The sequence below is a fragment of the Nipponia nippon genome, unplaced genomic scaffold (genome assembly GCF_047370975.1).
Source record: "Nipponia nippon isolate SJK-2023a ecotype South Korea unplaced genomic scaffold, ASM4737097v1 scaffold_13, whole genome shotgun sequence".
NCBI classification, from domain to species: Eukaryota; Metazoa; Chordata; class Aves; order Pelecaniformes; family Threskiornithidae; genus Nipponia; species Nipponia nippon.
This window is the reverse complement of record NW_028262324.1, coordinates 5,740,620-5,753,818: the sequence shown is the minus strand read 5'-3', so window position 1 is coordinate 5,753,818 and position 13,199 is coordinate 5,740,620. Positions and strand designations below refer to the sequence as shown.

General features: G+C 38.3%; 1 protein-coding gene across 3 annotated transcripts in view; it reads left to right on the top strand.

The window, feature by feature from the left end:
• Positions 1-13,199, top strand: part of GNAS (GNAS complex locus) — a 161,233-nt gene that overhangs the window by 117,757 nt on the left and 30,277 nt on the right. For all 3 annotated transcript variants that reach the window (XM_087749582.1, XM_087749583.1, XM_087749584.1), the window contains exon 5: positions 1,923-2,020. In XM_087749582.1, coding sequence (XP_087605708.1) covers positions 1,923-2,020 — 98 coding nt within the window. The remainder of the gene's footprint in view (positions 1-1,922; positions 2,021-13,199) is intronic.

Sequence of the window (13,199 nt, the reverse complement as noted above, 5' to 3'; positions counted from 1 at the left end):
ATGCTGTGATACAGTTGAAGACTGAAGGTAACTGACAGTCGCCCAACTGCCAAAAAATTGGAAACCTTCAAAATGAAATCATCCAATGAACATAATTTCAGCAGTGTGAGAAAGAAAACTGAGGACTGGAATTACGATTTTGATTCATCTTTTACTTCCTTTAACAGCAAATGGTCATACAATCCACAAATACTAAAAATCAAGTAAAATCTTCTTATCTACTTAGGAAAGAAATTTAACTGGTGTTTTTGTTCATGAACGGTTCATTAAAGCAGGGAACAAACTGAAAAGATACATCTAATACTATATATAACTTTATAATCTCTTTAAAAGTAATTAGACAAAAATTTTACCATTTTTTAGAGTTTTTTGTGCAGCTAGTGAATATTGTGTGTGTGTATGTGCAGCTAGTGAATATTGAATAGCAATAAAAGCAAGATCAAATTTACATTTGATAGGCTGTTTCCATCATCGGTATTCACTACTGCATGATCAGACAATCACATATGCATCTTATACCTGCCAAAAAGAGGATGGTTTGGAAATCTGCATCACTAAATTTACTTTAAGGTGCCATTATGCATCTTTAAGATGCCATTTAAAGCATCTACTGTTCTGGTACAGTTCAGGTGTTAGTTAACATTCTGGTAGGAAAGTGAATTTTTTAAAAAGATACTTTCAAGTGAAACTTTGGAAGTCACATTTGGATGTGACCCCTTTCTTTGTACTACACTGATAGTGAAAGAATGCGAGAGACTGATATCCCAAGAGAGGGAGCAATTCCAAAGCTAAGTTAATGGAGAAGCCTTGAAGTAGTAAAATGGCTATTTACAATAATATATTCTTTAAAAAAAAAATTCTACTGTAAAGAAAAGGGGTGGGGGGAAAAACAGAATATATACAGTAACTATTTTAAAGGTCATGTGCTGTCCTGGATGCAAAAAAGCTGATTTGGAATAAGTTCCCTGAGCCACTTCAAATCAGAATAAAAGTATTTAGTCCAAAACACATTAAAAGCTCTGAGAGATAGCCAAGAAAAGCCCATGGTCATTGATAAAAGTAATGCCCACAGTGGTGTGTGTATTTAAGTCACTAGGCTGCTGCTGTTCTTTCTAAGTCTATTCAAAGTTCTTAGACTGATCGCTAGAAATGCAGTTATGTATTGCACAGGCCCCTGTTGGAGCAAAAGTGCACCTCTTCTATGCAAAAAAAGAATGGGCTTCTGGTTGTGTTTTATACTTGTGTTACAGGTTCAACAAAACTGAAGCATTGCATTTTTGGCTGTCTGCTTTTGTTTCTTGGCTTACAATTTTTAAGGTTGACACAATCAAAACACAATCTGGCTTTGTATCACTGTATTTCTTCTGTAGTTCAGTATCCTTTTACGCTGTAAAAGAATAAATTCTGCAAATACTTTAAGTGATACAGAGTTAAGTAAGATGCAGATGTCTATATAGTCCCTGAAGATCGTGACTAACTTGGAAAGTCAAGTAAAACCTAATCATCATTTGCTACCTTTATGTAAGAATTATTGAGAAGTAGTGTTTTGTTGAAGGAAAAAAAAAAAATCTTGGCACTCAAATGACTACAACATGCAGTGGAACTGTGAGTTAAAGAATAAATGTTACCAAATAGTATGGGTTATTAAAAATGCCAACAGAATTGTCATTAAAGAAAAGTTAACCCTTGTTTCAATATATAGTTGGACTCAATCAAAATGATTGAGAAGCAGTTCTTTAAGTTCTCAAAACGTGAAAGTCAAAACAACTAAGAAAGCCAACTGAACATGTAGTAAGGTTCTAAAAAAGTTTATCGTTAAATATGCTACCATTTACCGTCCATTACAGTGTAATGATATGTTACCATTTGACGATTCTCTTCATATATAACTCATTTTGCTAATACTATTTTTACTCTTTCAGGAGTTTTATGAACATACAAAAACACTTTGGCAAGACGAAGGTGTGAAAGCCTGCTATGAGAGATCTAATGAATATCAACTGATTGATTGTGCACAGTAGTAAGTATCGTTTCTATTCTGCTGTATATTGACTGCGATATACAAGTTTTTTTATTAAACGTTAATGACAGTGATTTGGATGGTCCTGATGCTTACTTTTGCTTACTTTGGAAAAGGAGTGTATGCTACATAGTGAATTCTTGGTAGAATTCTCTTCAGAGAGGTAGGAAAAACTGTGGCATTCAGTTAAACAATAACATCTATATTGAAAACCTTGCATATGCTTTCAAATGATCTTAATACAGACGGACACCTTAATGCACTGGACAATTGTATTGTCTCAAAGACCAAATTTCTTGCTTCTTCCACTTAGACCAGTTCCTTTCCAAATGACAGCTTCAGATACTGCAGCAAGTTTTAGTAAGTTGGAACGTACGTCAGTGTGAAACATGCCCGTGTTTGTAGCTGTTGGTTTTAGTGCAGTTTATCTGAAAACAGAGATGGCAGCAACAATCATGGGCAGCAGCCTGTGATCAGTCACCAAGACTTCTGCTTGTGTGCCTTCATGCACATACCTGAGAATGATTCATTCTCTTCTGCTATTTATACCACTCTGATAATTAGCATTGTCATGAGAGACTGCTGCGTGTTTGCAGTTATTTATCACATATAGCAATATAGTATGGTTCAGAATTTTTTTACGGCAAGATGTTTGTGATAATTGTGACCATTCCTGGTATTTTTGTTGTGTATACTCAAGAACTGCAGGACATGAATTTGGAATATTAATGGTTAAAACTGTTAGCTTAATACTCTCTGTACTTCTTTTGGAGAAGTGTCAAGGAAATGCAGGTTTCTCATTTCACACGAAGATGGGCAACTCCAGTTTGTCTACTACTGTATCTCTTAAAGAACATTCGATGAAATAAAATCTGTAAGGTTCTTTTTTTTGTTTGTTTGTTTAGATAGACTTAAAGGTAAATTAACAATTAGCTCTCTTTGAAAAGAGACCAGGGAGATAATTTTACTATGACTTGCACAGCTCCAGGTCTTTAGGAGCCTCTTTGAAGTTTTGCCATGGTTTCTAGCGTGAATTTGTTTGATGTGTGGTGATGACTTTTGCATTAGGTGACTAATGTTTGATCATTTGGCATGGATCTTTTTGCAAGTTCAGTTGCTACAAAATAAAAAATACTACGAGATTTTAATTTGCTGTCAGCTACCCAGTATTTCGTCTTTCTAGTGTAAAGCTGATAGAAATGGGGGAAAACTAGTTTTGTTTCTGATAGTGTTTAGTTATCTGTTTGTTTCTGGTTAGTGTTTGTTAATAGGCAACTTCTATGATGGGAAGGAATAAATATTGTTAAGCCCTAAGGGGGTTTTGTGTTGCCCTTTTTTGGAAGAGGAACAACTTTGTTCTGCCCTGAATGCACAGAAGAAAGCTAAAATTCTTATCATCCCTGATTGCTGGACATTGACTTTTTCATGGGTCAGCAAAGGGGTTGGCCTTCATGATGGTTTTACCGTCCTGCTCCATCTAGTGGAACACTTAAGGCTACATCGTGGGCTGTTAAGCCAAAAATAAACCTTGTACATTGCTGATAAATTACAGACTTTTTTCCTAAAGTACCATTGCTGTCGTCTTCTAAAAATATTTCATAATTCTAATCTTTATTCAATTTGATAGTAAAGTATATGACATCATTTTCTTGCAGAGGGAGCTTTCTAACTGAGTTATGGTAGTTCTTGTCCTTTCTGGCGTTTTTGTTCATACAGTGTTGTTGTTTATAAGAACAGAATATGCAGAGGAAGAGTTCTTTAATGGCAAAATGTTTCCTTGGAGGTTAACATCACTTTGAAATTCTGAATCTGACGTGATTGATACCTTGAAATTAAGCTGGTGAGCACACTCTAAAAGGATGTAGTAAAGGCAAAATATAAAAATGTGTCTGAGATTTATCAAGTGAAAACGATTTTAATTTGAATGTGCAACCTACTGTCATTAGGGCTAATAGAAGTTAGAAAGTTGAGCAAACTGTGTTGGAGTTGTCAGTTCTTTCAGAGAAGCGTCCCGGGTTCTAAACACTTTCCCCTTTTGAAGTCCCTGTTTGAAATAAGAGAGGCATACTTAAAATGGAAGGCGGAAAAAGTGGCTTTTCTCTTTCAAGATCAATCCAGCTTCCAAAAATCCCTTCTTGCTCTTGAAAGTTGAATAAATTCTTAAATATTAATGGATTCTTTGTTCGGTGAATTACTTTAAAATTCTAAACAATGTTTCTTGTTCACAAAAATTAACTTTTTATAGTTGTTTATAAAATTTTGATTTTTTTTTTTAACTGTCATTTTTTGAAGTGTGAATTGCTTAGTGTAAAGTTTGTCTTGGTGTGGGCTCATTTAACATTCTGCAATTTTTAAGAAAGAAGTTTTTTTCATTCTTGGAAGTGACACGGTTATATATAGGAAGCTTTGCAAGGAGATTCTGCCAAATGTTTAAAAATCAATTTTGTCTGTCTTTTAGCAGGCAACAGTGAGGAGTGTACGTCTTACAGGGCTTTGTTTGGCTTTCGGAAATGTTAATAGCAAAAGGAAATTCATTTCTGTTTCTGCCAAACCTGCAAGAAAACTATGCAGAGCTTCTTCAGGGATCTCGAAGAGTTTAGGGGCCGGCCTGTGCCTCCTGCCCTCCGGGAGCGGGCACATTAGAGGCCTTGTGGTCTGCTTGTGCGGCAGCTGTTCCAGGCAGGAGACTGCGGCAGCACCCGGCGTCCTGCCTCCTGTCTTCTGGGAACTGGCACAAGTCCTTTCCCTCCTCTTATTTCCATCTTCTGTTAATGGCGTGATGGTGGCAGTGAGGTACTGGGAAGGCCATGAGGACTTAGGTAGTTTCCTTCTGTTTGACATTGACGCTTTTGCAATTCTGCTTTTTGTGGATAAAAACTGGTTCTCTGTGTAGGCAGCTTAGCCATAGTCCAAAAGAAAGTCTTTTTGGAGTTAAGGACTGTATGGCATAGCTGCAGGATTCTAGAGCGTCTTGAAAAGGAAGATGTTGGGGAGATGGAGGCTTAAACTCTTGCAGAGTTTTTGCAGAGAAAGAAGGGAACTAGTCAGGAGCTCTCCTAGATGAACAAAGGGCGAGGGGAAAGCCGCTTTTTGCTGCTTGTCCTTTCCCAGGAAAGTGGGAACAAATATAATTCTCAGCCTCATGTGTTGTATCTGCCTAACTCAAATGTAGGTGTTCAGAGCCTGGAAATGGTATTTTTCACCTGCTCCTGAGCAGTAACTTTAAGTACTACAATACTTTCTGCTGACTCGCTACAATTTTTCAATGTCTCGCCATAAGAAGTTAATGTTAATATGCACTATTATCATTGTTCCACCAAGTTCCTGGTTGCATTGGCTCAGAAAAGACAACTTTACCAAAAGCCACAGGTACTGTCCTGGCTTTCCATTTAACTGCAGTTGTGATCTTTGGAGGTGTGAAGCTGGGAGGCCCGGCCAGAACCTCATCTGTTGGAGAGCCCTTCTGGTATCCTGCCCTTTATCTTCAAACTCACTGACTAAATGAAAATGTCACTTCGGAGGAGCCATGTTCATTTTGAAAGAGTAGCTGCCTCCACTCATCATGAGCTTTACTGTACTTCCTGCCTAGGCATGTTTTACGGTCTTGAGAGGCAGAGAAAGGAAAGGAGGCTGTTTCTCTTTTCTTAACTGGACTTACTCAGTAATTAATTTCAATTCTGTTTTTAGAACAACATAGTGTGCGAGGCTGTCACCAGTTTCTCTCTGAGAGGAAGGTATTTTAGCTGTGAGGAAGGAGCATTATCTATGAGGAGACCAAATTTCGTTGCTGTTGCATCTTGTGGGGATGCATACAGAAGAGAACGAATGTTTGTATTGAAGCTGCTATGTGATGCCACTCTTGGCTAATGATAAACAGAAGAATGTAGAAGCGTCTAGAATATAGAAAATCCCAAACAGTGATAAATGATGTACTGTCCTTCATATTTCTTCCCTGAAGGCACAGGATTGCATTTTAATTAGAATATATTACTTAATATTAAGAATATAGGAGCCATTTCCACTGTAATGTGCCAAGACCTGTTTGTCAAATATATGCCTTCTGTTAAATATAAACAAACATGATCTCTTTGAAGTGCGGTTGTTACTAATGCATCTACATTTGAGGAGCTCTGGTCTTAAAGCCTCACAAATACACAGCAGAGTAGTCGGAGTAAGTAGGATCTCTCCCATAGGAACGTGCTGTTTGTGGCACGAGGGCATGAAGGATGCCAGCACCGTCCTGTGAGGTCTGACCCAAAGTCTGTGGATGTCCTGAAGAAAATTGCTTTGATGTCAGTAGCCTTTGGATTAGCTATGTAGCAAATCAAAAGCAAAGCTGGGTACATGAGCCTCCTAGTGCTTTTTCTAGACTTGCTAATATTACACTGTGCCCACAGATCCTTGAATTCTTGCTTAAGTTAGCCTCGGCCACCAATTTGATTTTGTGCTTCATTTTACGCTACGCTTTCTCTGCGTATCTCCTAGCTGGCGCTTCCTGGTTCTGGCTGGGGTGGAAAAGGAAATAATGTGAGAGACAGTCTTTGCAACCCATTTCACACCCGCCGATATCAGGAAGGGCTGGAAGTAGCATGAGGGAGCCCATTCTCACGCTATTTCCTGCCGCCGGCCGCGCCGGCTTTTCTCCTGCCGCCTGCCATTTCGGGGAAGAGAAGGCACGGGGAGGTGGCTGGTCTAGGTGCAGAGTTGCGTTTCTCGAGCTTCAGCACCAGCAGAGCCACTCCGATAGCTTGAAACTGTGCCAGGCTTCTCCAGAAGAGTTTTATGAGAAGTATTTTTTAAGATGTTTGTTTTTAAAATACTTACCAAAGAAAGGGGGGCAGTGCAGCTATTAGCTGTGCAGGGCAGGGCTGCTAAGGATCAGCAGATGCGGATGCACTGGTTTTTTTTTTTTAATTTCTAATTTGTTATGGGATGTAAATTCTTTATATTTTTATTAAGATTTATGGTGTGTTTTATTTCTGGATTTTCAGACTTGTAGAGAGCAATTAAGAGCCCCGATCTGAGCACTTAATGATTTTCTTCTGTGTTGATTTCACTTCATGACAAAGTTCCCTTCATAGAACGTGCAGGAGAGTACGTTTGCTGAAAGTCTCACCTTTTAAGATAGCAGCCGATTTATCAGTGGTACTACTGTTAGTCTAGTTTCTTATTCATATTAATTACCTTTTTTTAATTTTATCTTACTTTTTTTCTGCTTGATGTGATTTTGGCAGAGTAGTTGCTCTTGTCTCCTCCAGCTCTGCAAGCTATGTCTGCGTATTCACATTCAACAGGACAGGAATTTCCCTGGCCTATATTCCTGGCATACATGAGCTTCTTACGGACATTAACAATTATATTGTTAAACATTCCCGTGAGGAAGAATAATATTCATGTCGCCTTTCATTGATCTAAAACTGATGAGCTTGCATACTTCTCTGTGAATTCTTTGGCAAGCCAAGGAATAGACCCAGATCACCTAACTTCTATTCCTTAGTCTTGATTATAAAACTCACCTTACTTTATTCCAGAGCACTTAGACATAACTGAATTAGGGTCTTCTCCCAACTCTTCTTCAGCCTGAGGGAATAGTGGATCATGTTTTAAACAAGGTTAAATTTCAATTAAAAAAAAAAAAAAACACAGCCCAGGTTATATTTCCTCTGCAATCCAGTGGGGCATTAGGTGCAGAAATAGGGTACTGTAGATGATGGGGAAGCACAGTAACTTCTGTCTTTGCGTGACTTTAGTGAAGTCACTACCACCAAAATGAGCCAAAATATATAAGTAGCTGAATTATACCTAACTACTCCATGTGTCTGCCCTTTCTTGCTGACTGTCGATAGCAGGGATGTGCCTGCTGGCAAGTGCTGTGAAAACCAGATTACCTAAATTTAGCCAATAAATGGATTATGAATTCAACACATGTTCCCACTGTTGTCACAGCTAATCATAAATTCATAATTTCAAGCTACACTCAACCCCAGATAAACTTCTCTGTCTTCAAAATAAATTACATCCCAGTATGAAGTGAGGTAAAACAAAAGGTGTCCTGGAATAGCTTGCTTGAGTATTATGAATTAGGAGCACCAATAAGTGAAAATACTAAAAGTGATGAGCCATAATGGCAGAAAGACCTTTACAAGTCAAAAATGCGAGTGATTTAAGAAGTCATACCACAGGCTTTTGAGGTCTGTGTGATGCCCACCACATCGTTCTGAATTATTGTGAAAGGATTTAACTCGTTGCTTCAGGAATCCAATCTCTGCTTCCACTTTCACTCACTCTGCCACTTGTAAACCCCCCACACCCATCACCTTCATTCATTTGCCATTTTTGTTTCTCCTTTGTTCCACACATCTGTTAATGTGTCAGTTCCTTTCTGGCCTTTGGCTGCAAGATGCAACTTCCTTTCCGTGTCTAGTTGTAAATATTAGGGATTTGCCTTCAGCTGGATGCAGGGCTGACCTGATCTGAAGAGCATGAAAAAGCTGGGTTGGAACTTCTTCCCCAATTTCTTGACGCAGTCCTGCATCCAAATAGTCACGCTTTGCCTTTTATTTTAAGTGTATCACTTGCTAATGCCTGCAAGATTTAAGGATAAACACTAATGCAAGTGTTCATGGATGCCTGATTTAGTAGAAATGGATGTTTATTTCTCAATGTGTTACATTTGCTTTCACGTGCAAATGGAGCATTTGCTCATACAACAGCTATTTCTTTCCTTCAGTAACAAAGTCACACGCACAGAATTTGCTCAGGTTAGGCACACACTTGCTCAAGAGTATTTTTGGAACTTTGACATGAATGTGAACATTTTATTTAAATAAAATTTGTCCATAAAATAGTAAATTTCCTCTGCAATCATAAGTAAACATCCACGTGATTTGTTCAGTAGATTGCTGTTTTCCTCTGACAGCTAAGTTTCATTTTGAATGGCAAGAGCACATCAAGACAGTGTCATGAAGGCAGGCCTGAATAACAAGCATATTGACATTTTAGTTACCCGGTGAAGAATACTGTGTTGAATCCAGCTGGTAGTTTGCTCAGGATGTATCTCTTAGCTAATATTTTACATTAATGGTCTGCTTTAAAACCAAAGTTGATGTTATCAAAGAATGTGAATGTATGAGTAACTACTACTGTGTAAACCTAGGAATGGTGCAGCTTTGTAAGAGAATTCTGTACTAAAAGTACTTGGCTACAGTTCAGAATTCTGCAGACAAAGTTGTTCTGTAGCCCAATTTCTTGATGGTTTGCCTATACCCATAGAGTTAATTAACACAGGGTTAGAAATCATTCACTAAACAGAATAAGAGATTCCTTGTTACTAGTGGTAAAAATGGCAAACTGTGTTGTTTGATAAAGAATATTATGCTGTATCACCAAATGGTTTTAAACATTTGAATAAACGAATAATACAGACAAATGACAAAATGTGCATAAGCCCTGAGATTGCTATTAAAAAAAAAAAAGAAAAGAAAATAATTTTGAGCTTTTTTAAAGCAAATGTCAGAAGCATATTTTTGTAATTGCTTTCAAGTCTGTTTGGTACAGTAGTATCTGGATATCTTAGTCAGCATATTTCTGATACCTATCCATGCTTCTGCTTTGTTTTCTGTGGCACTGTTCTCTGCAAACATACAAATTCCAATGCAGTGGCATTTATTTGTGGGTGAAGAGTTGAAATGCAATACAGCAGGAGATGGAATATAAGCCAAAACCTTCTGTTAATTAAACTTTTACTAATTGCTGCATTTTAATGGCAACAGGTTCCTCATTTCTTCCCACTGGTTCCTTTTCCCGTCTTCAAAGTTTTGGTTGTGTCATTAATTAATAGTGGGAGAGAATATGCTAGAAATACATTAAACAACATCTTTTGTTCACTGAGGGTTTTGGAAGAGATGCTGTGAATGTTGTATTGGTCTCTTGCTCTGTTGATAGGTAAAAGTTTGTAATAGAATGAAAATTAGTGAACTATACTGGCAGGGTGCTTGTTCTGCCGATAACTGTGTGATTTGTATACCTGTGTATTCCTAAAGCTAAACTTACCTGGGGTTAGTTATGCAAAACAGTTAAAGAGTTGCCACCTTGAAAAGCAGTGTTTCCAGCTTCTAATCAAGAGGGACTTTGAAACCCTTTTCATGTGGTCATTAATTCAAAGACATGTTTTGAGGATGGGGTCAGATCAGTTGCTTCAAGGAGATGTGTAGGGTTGATTTTTGTTGATTATTTTGGTTGATTATTTGTTAAGTTGTGAGACTTCATAAGTCATTTTCTATGCAATTAAAAAGACCGATATTTTTCAAACAACTAACATTAGTAAACAAGATTTTATGTATGCATTCAAAGCCCTGACTCAATGCGCAATCCGTTTTGAGTGATTAATCAGTGTTGTTATAGACTTGACACCAAATAATTTATCCAAGAAATTAGTATGTTGCATTGGTACATAAGATCATTAAATGCAGCTACTAACATAGCATTACTACACAATTTTGTTTTTTCTTTTGTGATTGTAAAGACTAAGAAAAATTCAATAGCCTGGATTCATCCTTATAGGAACTCTCTTAAAGGAGATGGAGTTTCTCCTACTGTGAGTTAATTCATTAACAACAGGTTTCACAAATATCGCTGATTGCATGGATTCCTTGGTGTTCTGCCCAGCAGCCTTTCATCCTTTAAGGGATGCCACACATTCCTGGAGTGAGGGGATCTCGCTATTGTAGTAAACACTGTATCGGGCTACTGGTGCAAAGCTGATAAACACACAGTTGGTGCATTTACTGCAAGACAGGCCCAACGTTTGACGAGGTTTGGCATGTTCAGAAAGTCAGACGATTGGCTACGTGACTGCTGAAAACTCAAGATTCTTTGGCTTGCCTTCACTGTATGTGGATCTTGCAGGTGGTATTGCCCTTTTTTCTGTATTTTTTTTTATTTTTATTTTCACTAGGCACAGTGAAAGGCACTACTTTTTTATGGTAGGGAAAGTGCAACAAATTCACCCTAAAAATAACTCCGTTTGCTGCAGGTGAAACTCTCCTGTAATCTCAGTTCTCAAAAAAATATACACGCTTTGAGTAAATTTGAAACAGTAAAATAGTAGATCATTGTGTACACAGTAATCCCTAAATCCTCTGGGCTTTGTGAAGACAGGTAGCGGTCAGTCTGTGTGTTACAATGAATTCCTTAGGATAAGAAGTTAAAATAAGAGGAGGAGTGTTTATGTAAACTCTGTAAGGTTGTCGTGCACTTCGGGTGTACTAGACCTTGTATTTAATGAAGTTTTACCCATTAGTTTAAAAAAATGTGGTCAGTTTTACTGTAAAATTCCCATAACTTTATTAAAAAACAGACCAAACAACATCTTGAATTGCAAGTGTCAGACTTAACGGTACAGTGGTCTTGGATCACTGTAGTGGTGTAAAAACCATAGCTGTCAAATGTTGAGAATCAATCAAAGCGACTGTTAAAACTCGTATTAGTTTCTGAGAATTAATTTTCACTCACCCTTTCCTCGCATGCTTTTGCAGCCTCCCTTTGTGCAAACAGAAAAAGCCCTGAATGAGGTTTGTTTTGAGCTGTGATTCGAGCAAACAATTCAATATCATACAGAAACAAGCGGAATAAGACTTCCATATGGGCTGGAGCAGCCTTCACGACCAGTCCCTCCCGCAGGAGGAAGATCTGCAGGCGCAAAATACAGGGCAAGCTATAAATAAATGCTTGAGGAAACGAGAAAGAGTGCGGCGTTGATTGCATCATTTTTGCATTACCTGTGTAACAGCCAGACTGGCGTTCCCCGGGCGGATTTGGTGGTGGGAGTGCTGGGACAGCTGATGAGGGGTGCAGTGCTGGACTGGCTGCGGGGCGCTTGCCGGGGCGACCCCTCGGGTCTGGCGGCTGCTGAGGAAGCCGCAGTAAATGCTGCTCCAGCAGAAAATGGCTTGCTGAAATGGTGTGCTTCTCTGGGTGCTCTGATAGCAGCAAACGTGGAGCAGGCGTGACCGGTATTTTTACAATTTTGCAGCTTACTCACCTTGGTGGGTGAGTATCTGCTGGAACTTTTTGCCTGACCTTGGTATCTGCTGTTCCTGATGTTTGCCGTCAGCAGGCACGACAGCTTTTGGAGCATGGGTAGTTGGGGTTTTTTTTGTGAGAGCTCTTATCGCTCATGCTGTATTGCTGCAGCAAAGGAACATTTCAAGATTAGAAGACGACAATTAGGAGAATACTTTTTATCAAACTGAGACCTAAAAAGATATTGTAAAACCTGATTAAAGGCTTGCTTTAAAAAGGTAATTAAAAGCAACAGTGTTCTGAAAGATAGGAGGCAACAGAAAATTTCTGCTACAAGGATGAAATGAGGCCAGTACATTTGCTGGTACAATGTGAAAGCGCCAGGTTCGATTCCCAATTATTCCCTGGACTGAAACACTGCACATACATTACTGCCAGTCCCAGGGAGAGTGAGCACTCGATGCCGTTGACTTGCACGTTCTCTCCCTCCTTTTCATCTTCTGTGAACTCCACTGTTTGATGATACACCGGAGCCTTTCCTTCACTGGGGACTTAAATTTAAATTTCTTTTGTCTGGGTGCTTGCCTGCATTCACAGGTATTGCTGAATTTGTTATTTTTGAGAGACCCTTGACAAAGATATCTGCAGTACATTTGGTATAAATTTACCAACAGGCTGAAAAGTTTATTGAGACCATGTGCTTGCATGGAGAGAACATGGTCATAAACCCCTTACTTCAGGAGGGCCAGGCTGAAAATTAAAAAATAGATTAAGCTTATATTAGGTGAACAAGTTGATCAAATTGAAGCTGAACTGAAGTATTCTTTAAGTATTTTTTTATAGGATGTGACTAAGTCCTAAATAAACTGAAAGAAATTGCTAGCTTATTTTACATGTGATGAAGAATAATTTTGTAGGCAGGATGTCATTGATAGGTTTTGTGATTTGAAGTACTATTTTTGAACTGGGTACTCTGTAGTATATTATACATGGATTTTGTAGCTGAAACGTGTTAAAATCAATTGTTATAGTTAAATAGAATTGTTCTGTGTTAACTATATTTGTATTGTGGTACACTAATTAAGTCTCCAAGAAGGATATCCACCAATAAAGCTAAATGGTAGTGTTATTTATTATGCAAGTGAGGGTTTTGGGT